A 17280-nucleotide genomic window follows, 5' to 3' on the forward strand; every position below is an offset into this window, starting at 1 on the left:
AATCTGGCTTTTCTAAACGGATCCTACTAATAAACGCCATAGTGGTCCGGAAAGAATAAAATTAGCTCGAATAAATTAAATTTACTTTAATGTACCTCTTTGTTTATTCCTTAGAATCTCCTACCGCACTATATATTTTAACAATTTATTTTTTATAGTCAAAATATATATTTATTAATATTTAATACATTTTTCATAATTAAGAAATAAATTGTTAAATTATTTTTTATAATTAAATTAATTGAAATACGCTATTTTTGCAGTGAAGTTAGAATAATAGAAAAATATAGAAATATATGAATTTTTTTTGCAAATATATTTATAAAATACTTATATAATGAGATTAATTGCAAATATATTTATAAAATATTAATTGCAAATATATTTATAAAATATTTATATAATGAGATTAATTCTCGTGCAATGATCAATTCATTTATTGATGATATTAAAGTAATTTTGTTGATGAAATTTTTTAGGGCAAGGAGAATTTGAGAAGCATAGGAAATAAATTCGCAAACATTTTCGTACGTACGCGTTTCACTTTATTTATTAAATTAATGTTGACACAGGTTATTGGTATGTTGTACAGTGAGAGTTGTGTATATGGGCAATAGTTACCTATCTATATGTATAATAATAGAATAGAGAGATTTAAAGTTATCCATTTAAATACAATTGCGACACGCGCGAATAGAAATGGCACAAATTACCATTGCTCTCCTCTTATGTTCCTTGTCCGTTTTCTCTGCCCTCACGCTCGATTATACTTACATAATTGGGACGAGAAGAGTGTTAAGCTTTGTTACTTATTACCGTATCGTTGAACGATACATCGATTCTCGAGTTTCTGATGTTTTGCGCGGATCCCTGAAATAGTGAGCGTTAATTTCCCTTTACTTAAACATTTTCGTTGCGACGTATCGCGTGTTTCGTTAACGAAGCAATTTCGAATTTATGACGGGTCGTTATGTGATGATAATTGCACTCGCATCGACACATTTATATGTATATTATTTATGCATATATTCTGATGGCTCCAATTTTTATCCCTTGAAAATAACACGCCGTGCATCCGTTGAAAACCCTTAGCTCTTATGATGATTAATGTCGCGTCTCTCTCATTTATTTCCTCATGGCGTGTTCACGGTGCCTGTCAAAAGTAAGCATGGAATGAAATTTTCATTTCAATTCAGTTTCATTTTCAATTTTTCAATTAGAGATAATTGGAAAATTTTATTAAAATTTTATGTCTGTTCATTTCATGTCGCTGTAAATCCCACTTTTTAATTGTACAATTAATTAAATTATTAATTATTAGAAGACCAATTTGTTCGATAATCTTAATGCGCTCATATGACTTTTATTATTATACATACACTTATAAAGACGCGACGTTCAAAGTGGCAAAGATATTGGCGATGACGGTGACTTAGGACAGGTCCTGCCTCGTCTCCTGGACAAGGTATACCTGGGAACCAGGCACAGTTGAGGTGGTAACGAAACTGCGGTGTTTGGCGCGGATCAGGGTCAAGTTGCTCTCGGCGGTATCGGCGCGATCTTCCGCGGCCTCGAGCTCTCTCTGGAATCGGCGAACCCTGCTGACGCTCTGCTGGGACATGCCCTCCTGCTCTTGCAGCTGCCTCTTGTAAATGGAGACCTTCTGACTGGTCTTATCGAGCGCTTCTTGTAATAAAGTGATATTCTTCGCGTCCTCCTCAACTTGGATCATCACTTCCTTGATATTGCGCTCCTTCTTACGCAAGATCTTCACAGTCTCGGCGTGTCGGCGCTTCTCCTCGTCCAGCTCAAGTTCCAGATCGCGAATCTATGATAAGAGTTAGCGTAAAAGATATTTATTAATAATTGATATATTGCAAGCCAGTTCGCAGACTAACCAATAAAATTGTTAAAGCTAGAAAATGTTTCTATATCATATGATAAATTATTATTATTTTATTGCATAAGATTGAATTGTATATTTAAGAAAATTTTTGAGAAACTCTGTTAGTTAAATTTATGTTAAAAACTATAAAAATTTAAATTCATCTCACCCTAGCTTCAAGCTTGCTGATGATGCGCTTGCCTCCAACAATGGCGTTGGCCTCAACCTCTTCCAGTCTCACGGACAAGTTCTTCACTTCGATCTCCAGCGATTTCTTAATAGCCTCAATCTTGACAATACGCTCTTGTTCCTCGTGAAGAATCTCGACGGTATGCTTGAACTCGGTCTGCACTCTCTGGTATCTTTCATCGCTGACTCTCAACTCCTTGGTGACTTCTTCGTAATCTCCGGCCAAAGTGGTCAATTCTTGCTCGATTTTAGCCTTTGATGAAGCGATATTTACGTTGATGGTGGTCAGTTCGTTGATGCGGCTCACTGATTCTTCATACTGCTGCTCAACGATCCTCTTCGCACGTAGAGCCTTTCGAAATAATAATTTCACGCTTTATACAGTGCCATTACATAATGTTTACATGTTTGTTAGACATGTTTGTTCACCGTACCTTCGCTTATCCAGAGGATAAACTAAACGTTTCGAACATATTGTAATGCAATTAATTTTTTTCAGAGAAGTCAGCATGTCTATTATATTAACAAATAAATTTTATACACTTACAGATTCGTAATTACCGCGAACTTCCTCGAGTTCGGCCGTCAATGATTGAAGACGACGTTGACTGATGCCCAATTGGTCCAGGGTCACTTGCAATTGGCGCTGTACTTCGTCGTAATGAGCTTGTAATTCCTGAAAAACGAGGTGATCCAACGTGATACGATCGCCAACATTTTGAACGCGTTGGCAAATATAAATATAACGTCGATATTACAGTCAAAGTGAGAGATTGCTTCTTGATGGTCTTTTGCAGATCGATGTTATTTTTGTTGGCGACATCCAGAGTCAATTCGAGCTCGGTGATCTGGATTTGAAGCTTCTTCTTCACGCGCTGGACCTCGGTCTTCAATTTCGTCTCGGCTTCGACTACACGGGCGTTCAGCTGCTCGATTTCAATGCTGGTCTGTTTGCTAATTAATTTCATTTGATGTGAGTGTAATTATTGATGTAAATACATTTGATGTCAAATAATTTTGTTATTCAAATTTTAATGTCAATTTTAATTGGCAAATTTGTGATTTACACAATTTTGGTAAAAATCTTTTCAATCGTAAATTTTTTAATTTTTCTACTGCTCTAGGAATTTTTTGGTATACTTACACTTCGTATTTTTAATCATCCAAATAATTCTGGAATTTTTAATTTTTTTCTCCTACTTTTTATTATTTCTTAATTTCCATTAATTTATCCTATCCAACCTGGGATTTAATTTTCAGTTTTCGCACGATTACGTAAAAGAATTAAAATTAAAAATAAAAGTTATTTTATTTTAAACATTTTTCTGTTTTCGAAAATTAATATTAATAATTAAAAGTATACATAATTATATGGAATAAGGAAATATTAAGTATGAGGAATATAAAGTATGGTAAATCCTTGCTAGACAAAATGAAATACTTATCGAAATCGATTATTTTATTTTTTTTTACGCATTTCTAAAAATTTTCTATCTCTCTAAGAATTAAGATAATTTATTTCTTTGTGCTACTTTCTTCGAAAACTTGATCAAAACACAACTCTTACCTATCTACCACGCTTAACATAATATTCGCATCCTCGACAGTTATATAAAAGCTCTCGCCTTGCCCGATCTCGATACCTCTTATCTAGAAAATAATCGCTGGACTTCTGCTCAAATCCACGCAACTCTTTGCTGAGTTTGTTAAGCGGTTGCATCAGCTTATCCTCATCAAGCAGAGCCTTGGTCCTTTCGACTATCAATCTGCCGTGCGCTCTGTCATCCAAAGTCTGCACAGTTTCCTTTTGGACCTTTCGGATATCGGCCAACTCGTGACTCTTGGACAACTTCTTTAAGGACTCTGTCACCAGCTGGAATCCTATCGCTCTCGCGGACTTTCCCCGCAGGCTTCTCCCACCATGCTCCAGTACGTCTCGTCCTTCGGTCATCATCTGAACGTCCTTCAATGCTTGCATCTTAATATCGCTCATTGCCTCCTGCTGAATTTGCTTGGTCTCGCTGTGAGCGCGAGCGCTGGCGAACATCAACGGCATCGGCAGTCTTTTCAGGTTCTCCCCCGTCCGCGGTAGAATATCCTTGGTTACGCGACTGGCGTGCACGATCTTGGCCAGGCTGAAGTCCGAACGATTTGCTATCTTCGGGCACGTCAGGCAGACAGATAGTCAGTGTCAATTTTGTGCTCAGCGGCCCGTCCTTACACGGGCGTCTATCGAGCGCCACCGTTTTCCGTCGTGCACGCGCACTTAGGACCTAAACTTAGCCGCGATGGTCCAGAATGCGAAAGAGATTCGCGCCACTCGCGACCGAATCTCTTTAAAGACTCAAGAGCGACTGCCAATGCACCGAATGCATTGCCGGCACCTAGTGTTCCTTTCGTCCGGGAGACAAGATGGATTTTTTACTGTGCGACTTGGCAGATCGCTCCCGGACTTGGTCAGAACCGCGAGAAATGGTCCAAATAATAGAGTGCCAAGAAACAGTTCGGCAGCAACTTCCGCGATATTTTTATTAGTAGCCCGGTTAGATTCCTTGAACCGGTAAAATAAACGAAAGCTTTCTTAAAGAATTATTTACAAAAGTTTCGTCTATAAAATATCGAAGAAAAGTATTCTCTAAGTTCTTTATATTGTATTTTTGAATATACTTTGTATTGCAAGACAGATGAATTTTGTTTTTGTATCCTAGTAAAATATAGAATATGCCTGTCGTTTGACGAAGATATAAATGATCATTTCTTAGAGAAGATAACACGTTCAACCGCCAAATATTAGCAAAGCCAAAACATATATTGTATCCTGCAGATGTTGCAATTCACTTTTATATGATGATGATGTACTAGAATTTCTTAAGAAACAATCTAGGTTGCTTTTGAAGACATAAATACAAGAATTAAAAATATTCTGTATTATTTGAAAAAATATTATTTGCCCTCCCCTTCACATTTAATACTCATATACACTTATTACTTATTTAATATAATTTATTTACTAATGTATTTAATATAATTATTTAATGTATTTAACATAATTGATTTACTAATGATAATAGAAATTGATGGATGCAGAAATTATAATTATAATTATAATTATAATTTCATCAATGATAAAATAATAATTTACTTTGATAGAATTATATGTAATGTCACATGAAATTGTAATTTATTTAACTTAAATTTAACTCTAATTTAAATTTAAATTTATTTTAATTAAAGAATTTTAGTTTAATAAAATTATTATAGAAATCTTTTTTAATTAACAAATTTATTAATATAACTGATCTTTATTGGCTGTATTATTTTATTTAGATATACAAAAAAATTTGAAATAAATACGGCTTCGATGTCGCATTGCTGTTGTGCCTGATATTTCTAACATAGAGAACGGATAGGAGTAAGTTACAAAACAAGAAAATATAGCTATGTCAATGATGACACGAATTACGCACAGCATCCATGCGCACGTCTTTGATCACTCGAAACGAGGCAGTCTCTTCCGCGGCACCAAATTTAGAAACGGAAAAGGTCAAGCAGTTACGGAGTCGCACGGCACTCGGAAAACGGATAGCTCGCATCTCTTAGAAGTTCCTTTTCGCAAAGATTTAACCAACAGTATTTTCCCTTTTATCATATTATTGTACCTTAAAGCGAGACAAATGATCTCTGGCCTCGTCTTCAGCGTTGATCGCGTATTTAATGAGATTATCTTTTGTGTAGGGTTGCACCCTTTTATCCTCCCATAAGAAACTACCATCAGACCAGGGTAATTCGGGTAACTCTATTCTTCTTTCAAATTTTGATTCAAGAGTCGATCTCGGAGTGCGTTGCTTGATATCTATGTAATCAATCATTGGCTGATAGTAGTTCATTCCATAGCCATAATTTTTGTCGTAGATGTACGTCGGATAATGTCGCCATTTTGACTCCAATGGCATATGAATCGGTGGCATGTAACCCGCCATTTTTGATAAAAACTTTAAATATCCACGCACAATGTTCACTTTATTTTTTAGTATAAATAATTTATCTATGACTTGAAGAAATATGAAAAGTTATGCATAAAATTATTTAGATTGTTTGATTACAGTTTTTCTTTTTAATTTGATTGTATTCGTCTATTGCAATTTTCAGGCTCTCAGTTTGGTCATGTGACGAATTTCTGGAGGCAATATTCGTGATTTTTGATAAGTCTGATACCGTTGTTACTCTTGTGATAGGACCGTCGACAAAAATTGGACCGATGGTTAGGTAGTATCTTTATAGTTTTCGTTGTGATTGCCACATTGGGGACAACCAATCAGCACCTCTCAATAATAATTAGACCGTGACTAATTAGATTTACTATACTTATTAATAGTGTCGTTTCATTGTACAATTTGTCATCGTGTGTCCTCATTATTGTTAAAATTTCTATTTATATCTTAATTATATTTGTATATTATTTAATAATGATAATCAATACCTATAATTTAGTTATTATTTTTCATATAATTTCATTTACATAAACGTAAATAATACGTAAAATATTTATAAAGTATCCATATATTATAATAACTTGTATTACACTTCTTAATTTGATTTTAGAATTAATATAATAACAAATTAGAGAAAGCAAGAGAGAGAGAGAGAGAGAGAGAGAGAGAGAGAGAGAGAGAGAGAGAGAGAGAGAGAGAGAGAGAGAGAGAGAGAGAGAGAGAGAGAGAGAGAGAGGTTCTTTAAATCTTTTAATAAAATAATTATAGTAAAGATCAGTGAAAGTTTGACAAAATGCCAAAGTAATAAATCTGCCAAAATCGAAAAACATGATTAATACTACTGTCACTTGTGAACTTCATTAAGCATGAATAAATAATTAGAGGTCAAATGAGAGAAATCACATATACAGATAATGATTCATTGTATGGATCAATAAATTTAGCTACGATTTATCAATGTGCTAATAATATAGTATTATTCAACGAATGATAGTCGATTAAAAATAAAATTGATTACATAACAGTTTGAAATAAAATGATTAACATTTATATTTAACTTTATGATAACAGTATCTTGCAATTCATTTGCATTATAGATTATATCGATGTATAATAAACTTGGAATGTCAGGAAGGCGATCATGTAATATAAATTTTGATTAAAAGTTAAAACAAATTCGTTTAAGCAATTTGTTTTATATAAACATAACTTCATTGACACTTTAAAATTTTTAAGAATAATTCTCCCTTTTTTAATCCCAGGTTGGAATAAAGTATGTGTATATTTTGTTTATAAAAATAAAAACTAATTCTTTTTTTCTAAAAAGTATATAATTTTGACTACAAAAAATTCTATAATATTGATATAAAAATTAGTAAATATAGAAAAAAAATAAAATAAATAAGGTAAATCATAAATTGTTAAAACTATTAAATTAATATCAATATATCTATTAAAAGGTATATAAAACAAAAACGAAAAGTTAATTTTCAAAAACTTACCGAATAATTTCGATTTCTTCGTCCTTTTCGGTAATGCGACGTTCGTATTCGTGACGCAGTTGACTCAATTCGGCTGACAATCTCTGAGAACGTTGCTCTTCAATTTTGCGGCCCTATGTTGAATTTTTCTTTATTTAACATTTTCTCATAATATCTTTAAAGAACATTAAAAGACAAAGATATGTTTTTTGATTATTAAACCCACTTGTTTTATTCTAAAATAAATTTAAAGAATGCTAATTTGACGTATTATTTGGAAAATAAGTACTTAAATTTGATATTAATAATTACAAAATTTTTTAAAAATTTCTTTTCGATTTTTTCTAAGTATGTCTTAATAGTTCTATGAATATTTTTTTGCTTTTATATTTTCTTACCCAAATTTTTGTTATATAATAGTATTATATAATATTAATATAAATGATTACTCACTGCTTCAGCTTCCTTATAAGCGGCAGCCAATTCTTCACGTTCATTCTCTAATCGGCGAAGTTCCAATTCCAATTCGTGAAGTCTACGATTCATGTCAGCCAATTGGTTCTTAGCATCGCTAAGATCATCTATAAAATATTAATATGTTATATAACAAATAAAGAAGTTTTTTACAAATTTAAATTTTTAAATTATTTTCTATTCTAAGAAATAATTAAATAATAATTAAAAGAAAATTAAATTAATTAAAAAAAATTTGATAGGAAAATTATTTATTCTAAGAGAAACTTTAGTATTGTTAAGAATACATTTTAGAATGTAAGACTTCTTGATACAATACCATAAAAATATACATTAATTATTATTGTTGTAATTTTGAATTACAAAAAAACAATAACAATCACCTCCAAGTTTCTTGTTTTCACGAGCCAATTGATCTTTCAATTCGCGGGTCTTGTCAAGTTCTGCGTTCAAGCGTTGCAGTTCTTGTTGTTTATTGCGGAGATCGCGCTGGCTTTGCTCATACATTGCGAGAGATTCATCCAAACGAGCCTTTAATTCTATATTGACTTTTTCCAGATGTTCGACGCGCTTCTGAAGTTCGCGAGCGGTTCCATTGGCCTTGACAAAAAAATTATAAGAATAAGACACTTTTCCGAAAAATGTAACATTTAAAGTATCTTTTTTTTTCAGAAAAAGATGCGCTAGCAAAGAATTAACAATAAAATTCGAAAGGGAATCTTACCTTCTCTAAATCGATGATCAGAACTTCCACTTCGGATTGCAAGCGCGATTTCTGTTTCTCGAGATTGTTAATCTTCACGAGCAAAGTCTCGATTTGTTCCTCCTGTTCCTGGATGCGAGCGGAATATTTGCGACGAAGTTCCTCTACCTGTGTAAAATTATATCGAAAGTTTATTAGGTCATACGATCTATAAAAGAGAGATGAAAAAGATTAATGCGCGTGGATATTAAATCGATTATAATAGATCGATCTAATTATTCAAATATAAGTTAATTACCTCCTCAGCACGAGCATTAGCTTCGGTCTCGTATTTCGATCTCCATACTGAAACTTCTCCATTAGCTTTGACTAATTGACGTTCGATGTCCAAACGTGCCTCAGATTCTTCTTCCAGCTGGACGCGGACAGATTCCAATTCCACCTCAACCTATTGATTTACACATAATAATTGTATTTATATTAATAATATATATATAAGATTATTAATATAATTACCAGATTATTATCATATTATTACTATTACATATATTACTTATTATTATTTGTAAAAGAATTGTATGGAAATTAATTATATAATAAATATGTTAAAATATACCTGATGCAATGAGGCTTCAACCAATGAACGACGGCGTTCTTCATCTTCAAGGCGACGACGAGCATCCTCGAGTTGGCTCCCGATTTGCGTTTTCAAATAAGTAATATTTTCGATGTTCACCTAGAATTTTAAACAAGTAAATGTAATTTATACTAAATTGAAAATTATAATCACGTTCTCTGTTAAGATATAAAATGCTTTTTACCTTCAGATCCTGCACTTCTTTGACCAATTCAATATTCTCTTGAGACAGCCGTGTTTTATGACTAGTGATGTCGACAATCGTACGGTTTAATTCTTCAATCTTGACGTTCAGTTCAGATACATGTATCTCCAGTTTCTCGACTGTTTTAATTGACAGCAATTTTTCCTTACTAACGCTGTCAAGCTGCGCGAGAAGCTCATACACCTCTTGCTGGAATTTAGATTTTTCCTTGTCAGCCCTGAAATTATACAAAGGTTTTATTAAAAAATTTTATTCGAAGGAATTTAGCTTACTATTTAAAATGATACTTGTGTGTGTTTGAAAAAATTATTTTGATTTTCTTAAATCGAATTTAATTTAAGAAAATATCAGAGAAAAAAATTAGTTTTACGCAAAAAGCATTTTTTTAAATTATAAAAAAGTTTTTTAGCAATTTATTGTAAATTATTTTAATTAATAGAAGAGGAATTAACGATTTAATTAACATATTGTAACATTCAGTTTTGTGACTGGATATTGAAAGGTTGCTATATTTTTAATTAGACCAATGAAGATAAAAATGTCTGATTAAAAGTACATTAATAGCATAAAAATGCTTTCTTAATTAATGCATTTATATTTCGTGTATTTTTTGAATAGATATCAACAAAATAAAGTAAATTATAGAGAGTAATGAGTAATTTATGAGTCAAATTTATAAAAGCCAATTTAAATTTTTGGCTTAGATGCCAAGTGGATGCAAATTCGAAAAAATAAAAGTTTGAGAAATGAAGACTTTTGTGTTTGCTTTTATCATAACTACATATATAAATGATTTAACTATTTAACTGCAGCTTTGATTGACCTTGAAAACAAACAGTTTATTTCAGTTATATACTGGTTATACTGAAGATAAATCGCATTGTCTGCACCTCAAATCTACTAATAACTCGAAATCGAGTTTGGGTGGACTTGCACCACTTGGCATCTGGGCCATTCATTTATTGCTCATAAAATAAAATTATTTCGATAAATTATTTCGAAAACAGACTTTTCTTATAAAATGAATAAAAATATGAATAGCAAATCGGTTTAAGCGCAAGATATTATAAATAAAAACATATGTGTTTCTGAGATATGTAAATAATATTTTTATGAAGTAAACACGCAAATTTTTATTATTATTTTTAATTAATTTTTATTATTATTTTTAATACTTTGTTATTATTTTTATTATTTTTAAGAAGAAAACACGCAAAATATATTTGACCTCTTTTTCTTACTTTTTAAAAATAATTTAAGAAATATATGAAATGTGTTAATGTAAATATTATTATAGACAGTGGAAGAAAAGATTCGGGAAGAAAAGATGCATGATATTATAATCCAAATGTTAAGCTGACATGTGATATAACTTTTTCTTATATTTTTTTATATATAATGCTCTGATAAAAAAAAACTTATTCACATTTCTGTTTTTTTGGACACACAAAAAAGATTTTGGCGATATTATACCAATGTGCAAAGAGGGTGTAAGGTATCGGTTAGCCGATTCTTGGGGATAGTGGGGATTTGTGCCGGTCGCGTGTACTAATATGGCGCGCCAACGTTGGGGTTGCGGATTGCCACGCGTCTCGCACGGTTAAAAATAGTCATAAGCCAAGTAACCACGCGAGCAAAAAGAAGACAGAGAGAGAAAGAGAAACGCGTGATAGAGAAAGACAATGTGTTTTTGCACCGAGAAAGAGAGAGAAAGAATTACGTGCTGCAGTTTTATACCGAGACCCACATAATGCACCCTTCTTACTTCCTGTTCTACGAATAAGTAAAGATCCTTTGTTTGCATAGTGCTATACACTTGTGACATAATTGATTCCATTTCAAATTTAAAATATATATCTTGAAATTCATGGAACAAACATTGGAACAATGGATAACGATAGATAGAATCATTGAAAAGTATTGTGCAAGATTATTGCAAAAAATATATCTAATAAAAATAAATGTGTTTGATTGATTTTTCTATATTTATGATTCGAGACTTTTGCCAACATCATAAATATGCAATGATCGTGATTTATAATTGGTGGTGAGATCACTATTTACAAGATATAACCGATTAAATTTGATGCTACTTGCGTGGTTGGATGGCCGAAATTAAATAACAGCTGTGTTGAATAGTTAATATTTTTGGCAATGATGTATCAACTATTTTGAGGTAATCTTTAAAAAATTACCTACATATGTTTTTTTAATATTTTATGACATAATTATTACAAGTACGGATATTTTGAATTTTTATATAATAAAATTTTAAATGTAAAATTATGAACGTTTTATCATGAGTCTCAATTATGTGATGCAAAGTTATATGCATCTATATTTCATACTATGTAAATTTAAATATGTCATGCGAAAAAAATATTGATTGATCAAGATTTTTCTTTTTTAACTAATTATTGAATGTATTCTTGAAAACATGTATTCTATTTTACATAATTCGCTCTCCATTAACTATACTTTATATTTGAGAATATATTTTATATATATATATATATATATATATATATATATGAATTTATGATCGTTTACTTTTGATTGCAGAACAACACTTTGAGTCCTTTGAGAAATGTTTATACAACCAAGCATTTCGCACTTCAGACAATAATTATTTGAAAGTAATTTATTTTTAATTTATTATTTCATTTTCTATCAAAAATTATAATAGCAAAACTATAATAATTAATAGTCTAACTAAATAATAATGTCCTTATATAAATAACAGAATCGGCGAACAGATAATTATGCTCAGAAGAGCTAATTTATCGTAATCCTCGTGTATTTCAGTCATATTTCGTTTGGGAGTCGCTTTTCACTTTGGACTATGGCCAATGTGACTGATATAATTCACAGAAATTTTCTTAGATACAGTCACTTTCGTTTGTGATGAACCGCACTATAATTACCCACGTGATATCATGACTCATTACGCCTCCTCCCTTTAACGTCTTGCCTTTTCGCAAATATCGCGCGACTCTTCTTCACGGAATAATTTGCTATTCGCCGAATTTCCGGCCAGTTCCCAGCTGTTTATTGAAGTTCCTGGGCAACGCGTTTATATGCATTCAAAGGGGAGATTAACAAACATTTACACTGCGGCTGCTTTGCAATCACGAATATACACGTGCCTTTAAACTTTCTGAATTCTGGTCTCTGTCAGCCATTTCTAGTGAAAATATTAAATTTGAGCCGTTCAAAATGTCAAGAAGTTAGCCAGAGCAGATAGTTAAAAAAATAATATAAAAGTGTTTTGTATAAACTCTCTTATTGTATCATCTTTTAATGTATTATATGTTTTCAGTTAATGGGAAGAATGCCATTAATTGCAATCACGGTTTCCGTTACCAACCTGGCACGTGCTTTCGAAAGCTGGTCAATCTGATCTTGGAAGTCGACGACAACTTCCTGGTGTTTTTTGCGCAAGAGATGTGCGGTCTCCTCACTCTCGAGATGGACATCTTCGAGTAACTTACGTAGTTTGGCCAATTCCGTGTCTCTTTTCTTGTTGATCTCAAACTATGTTTATAAAAAATCATTATAATTTGCGAATAATTTAAGTAAGCTATTTTTAGTTTTTTTTTTATGACTATTATGAATTTTTTTTTAATTTTAATTCCCTAAGTGGGTTAAAGAAAGAATTATCTCTGTGAGATGTAAATACTTACTTGAGATTCGGCGCCACCCTCAGCCTCTTCGAGACGTTCGGACAGCTGGATGACTTGCACGCTTAAGTCAGCGCGCTCGCGTTCGATCTGTAATATTATATAGAGACATTTTAATAGGATAATTTTCAATTCAGAGGCAAAAAGCCAGTAGTTTAATTAAAATCGATGACAAACAATTAATAAAAATTATTTTTTTATAATAAAATAAATTATAATAAATGGAATCACAATTACTTCTAATTCTGTCTAAGTTGGTGTGCGTTGAAAATTAGATCTTCAAAAACAAATCTCTTCATAAATATAACTGTCATTTTAATCAAAAAATCGTGTAATGGCGTATATTTTGTTAAGATATCTTTAGCGGTAAGTTGACGTCAAGTTTCTTCATCTCATGAATAGAACAATCTATTTTCGACTGCGACGTGTCTATATTGGGAACTTTATTCATATTACAAACGAAGCGTTTATTACGAGAAAATAAAATCGCGATATCGTTTTTATAATCAGTTACCCGAATTTATTTACTATTATTATTTTTTTATATTTTGCGTTTTATATTGTGTTACATGTGATTAATATTTTAATTATATGTTTAAGACATAAAATAGGGAGAAGAAGTAAACTTAAAAAGAGTACTATTGACAATTTAAAATTTAATTTGAATATTATATACAAATTTTAAATTTTTGTTTTGCTAAAACTTTTAAAGTAGTAATATATATTGATTACATCAACTACATCAAGTAAATTAATATCAAGTAAATTGTAATATTTATGTAATTCTATAATATATATAAGCAATCGAATCATTAATTTAAAAAAAAATTTAATTTCAAATATTTGCAATTTCTACTATTTATCGTCAATATTATTAAATATTATTTATTGTCAATAATAGTAATTTTGAATTTTGCGAGTGTCTAAAATATGTAAAGCATTATGAAAGAGCGTATATTAACCGTCACTCCAATTTTCGGATTTTATAGTCTCGAAGCACGAGGAAAATTTTTGGCAGTCGTTCAAGTCACGTATTACGGCGTCCGTTACGTAGGAATTTGATTTTTGTGGAATTTGAACGATGAAACCCGAGAAGTTTTTATAAAATTTGATTCTTTGTTTGAAGGTGGAATGCTCGTTTTGTTATACACACGTTATTGTGCAAATTTTATTACTGAGAAATGTAATTTCCGTTCTCGCAATTCCGTCAAGCATGGAATTTTATAAAATTCTATAAAAATCGATTTTCGGAATAAAAAAGAATTCCTTTTTAGAAATGTGGCAATTAATTCCAATCTAAAAAACAAAATATGTTCAAAGTGTGTTTTGTGATGAAAAAAGGCACTTTTCAAAAATAAGCCTTCTTGTATATGAATATTTATGAATCTCTTAAATTTTTGAGGATATTATATGATAGTGTTTATAAAAGTAGGCAAGCAGTGTTGGATACAGCGCAGGAATGTGAGAAAGATCCCGAAGAGCTTCGCGTTCCTAAAAATAGATACAACTCAAGAGCTGGACATTTCGACCTAGTGCTCCCCACTCTAAGGATTAGCATCTTTAGTTCATTTCCATCTTCATCTTTTAATTAATGATACCTGATAACGAGCACTTTATCGATCGAAGAATTGTAATTCTACTTAGATAACGTAATGCTCTTCAGCAAGAAATATTGTTAATAATGTTTCGTGCATCATGGTATTTATAGCCAAAAATAGACATTTTCACAGAAACCAGATTTATTAATATAATCTTCAATTCTCTCGTTCAATGAGAGTAGAATTGACATTTAAATCGTTGAAGTGGCTTTGTATCCTGTTTTCTTTAATCATGCTTTTTATGCAAGATATAATCAAAAAAGCAAATTGCTCTTTGTGAAAAAACGCACCAAAAACTACTTTTTAATAATTAATTTCAACTTTATTTCAACATTATTATGATGAAATAATTGCTTAATACGTTAAGCGTATGCCAACCAATTTTCAAGTAAATTTACAATAGTCATCTCGATATTTTAGCATAATCTCATTTTTCAGAAAATACAATCGAGCAAAATGACTACTTAACTAATTTAATTATTTTTTTCTTGATATATATACTATTAAAATTTTGTTCCGATATAGTTACATAATCATGAAATGTAATCTTAATATTTCTCAAAAGATACGGTATCAAATATCACGGCAGATACATCCGCCAACGTATTAAGAAGCGCCAAGAGTGTTTAGGTATTGTAAAAACATTTATGGAACTCACCCTCTGACGCAGCTCCCTCTCAGACTCCAGGTCATCCTGTAGTAGGCGGATTTTGTCCTGAAAAGAGAGGCAATAAGGATTAGAGGGTATCAAGGTGCCCGTTATAGAGGGTCGATGCTTTACGTAATCGCTCGACGAAAATATCCAAGAGCGGAGGCTCGGTATTTCGGAAAGACGGACGGCCTCCGCTGAATAGATTCGTCCTCGGAAGAAGGAGAGAACGACATCGCGACGTCTGCTCAGCCGCGTCTTCGAGCCGCTCGTGTGGATTATTTCAAGAAAGGTGTACGCTGACGTTTACATTGCGCCGGGATAAATAGCCAGACACCACTACTTGCAAGAGAAACTTGAAGAAATGATCTTACTTGGTCATGTGGAGGCGGCTACGCTTCTCTCGATACGCCTTAAAAGGGCAAAATCCGAAAAGATCCACCAGGGAATCTCGTCGGAGGTACCTCGAAGCCGGGGTATCGATCTGGCGCTTTGGCACGATCGTCATTTCAGACTGATATTTCGCCGACTATTTTCGTACACGAGCAATCCGATAGCTACAGAACGGTCGTACACTTTGCTTTCTCGTCGGGTTGGCACTAACATCCCTTATGGTCACTGAACTTTCGCGGTTCACTACCTTCGCGATTGGTCACTGTTCCGCATTGTTCACGTGCGAATTTATCACTGGTTTCGTTTCGATGACATATCAAAGCTTCTCTAATAGGCTTCATCTTCATTAAAATCTAGCAGATATTCGACGCGATCATTATGCGTTTTCTCAGGAAGCGCTGAAGAACATCGATCAATGTATCGTCGGTCTCTTTCACTTGCTGTCACTGTTCTCAGTCGTTGCTTAGTAGTCGATGTTCATCGAAAATGTTATTCTATTAATTTATTTCATTTTCTATCTTTAAAGTACAATCGTTTGCAGGGAAGTAATTACCCAATTTTCTCAAATAAATTTTCAACAATATCGAATACAAAAAATTTCAAATTTTCATAAAATAAAAAAATCTCTGTTTCGTAATCTAATAATAATATGTTAAATTTTATTGTATTAGAATTTCATTTAATATATTCATTTAATACAAGTTTTTCTATAAATATGTAAAAATTTTATATAAATATTTTAATATGAATTCTTCTGTCGATTAAATTTCTCACAATGCAGACTATTTTCAATAACTAATTTTAGATGACTCTTGGAAAATACAACATATTCTATATCAATTAATTTAACCATCATTCCTCCTCCAAATTACTTGGAGTACAAAGAACCGTTCAAGAATCTTAGTAATAATCGAATGAAGAAGTAGACTTTTCCTTTCGACTGTCGTTCTCTCCTATCGAAGAACATATCGGAGGCGCTTTTTTTTTGCAAAACCTACCTCGAGTCTGCTGAGAGCGCTCAGGTCGGCGCTATATTCGATGCTAACATCGGCAGTACCACCGCCCGTAGAACGGTACGTGTATTTGGAGGTCTTGGCAACTGCTGAGCTCGACATCTTCTTCGCTTGTCTTCAACAATGAATTTGATTTCTCTTGTACTTTGTAGAACTCAAGTCTTCTCGCGTATCCTTCAATTCGAGCACCCTTTCCACCTGTAAGGGTCTCCCTATCGCCACTGACTGAGTTAAGCTGCCTCGGCCTCAGTTGTTGTGAGTCCACTTCTACTTTCTTCCACGCTCTTCCTCTTCTTCTTCCTTCTCTTCGAGGTTTCGGAGCCGACCAGCGCCCTACTCGTAGTGCGCGACCCGTCGTCGTTCGTTTGGCGCGCCGGCCGC

General features: G+C 32.5%; 3 protein-coding genes across 3 annotated transcripts; all 3 read right to left on the minus strand.

Moving 5' to 3' along the window:
- Positions 1–522: 522 nt before the first annotated feature.
- On the minus strand, positions 523–17280 carry LOC105256070 (paramyosin, long form). Its single transcript, XM_011265717.3, has 16 exons — positions 16885–17280; positions 15503–15559; positions 13250–13336; positions 12934–13100; positions 9546–9783; positions 9341–9460; positions 9023–9172; positions 8746–8892; positions 8405–8621; positions 8001–8128; positions 7569–7681; positions 2833–3028; positions 2622–2750; positions 2055–2426; positions 1380–1828; positions 523–1153 (listed from the first exon to the last, which is right to left on the minus strand). The coding sequence occupies exons 1-15, from the start codon at positions 16999–17001 to the stop codon at positions 1433–1435; spliced, it is 2634 nt and encodes an 877-aa protein (XP_011264019.1). The 5' UTR covers positions 17002–17280; the 3' UTR covers positions 523–1153; positions 1380–1432.
- LOC112637471 lies at positions 3463–4644 on the minus strand. Its single transcript, XM_025407247.1, has one exon. The coding sequence runs from the start codon at positions 4128–4130 to the stop codon at positions 3642–3644; it is 489 nt and encodes a 162-aa protein (XP_025263032.1). The 5' UTR covers positions 4131–4644; the 3' UTR covers positions 3463–3641.
- On the minus strand, positions 5385–6098 carry LOC105256069 (paramyosin, short form-like). The gene has a single exon (XM_011265716.2). The coding sequence runs from the start codon at positions 6052–6054 to the stop codon at positions 5725–5727; it is 330 nt and encodes a 109-aa protein (XP_011264018.1). The 5' UTR covers positions 6055–6098; the 3' UTR covers positions 5385–5724.

The sequence above is a fragment of the Camponotus floridanus genome, unplaced genomic scaffold, assembly GCF_003227725.1.
Source record: "Camponotus floridanus strain SB8 unplaced genomic scaffold, Cflo_v7.5 scaffold17, whole genome shotgun sequence".
Classification (NCBI taxonomy): domain Eukaryota; kingdom Metazoa; phylum Arthropoda; class Insecta; order Hymenoptera; family Formicidae; genus Camponotus; species Camponotus floridanus.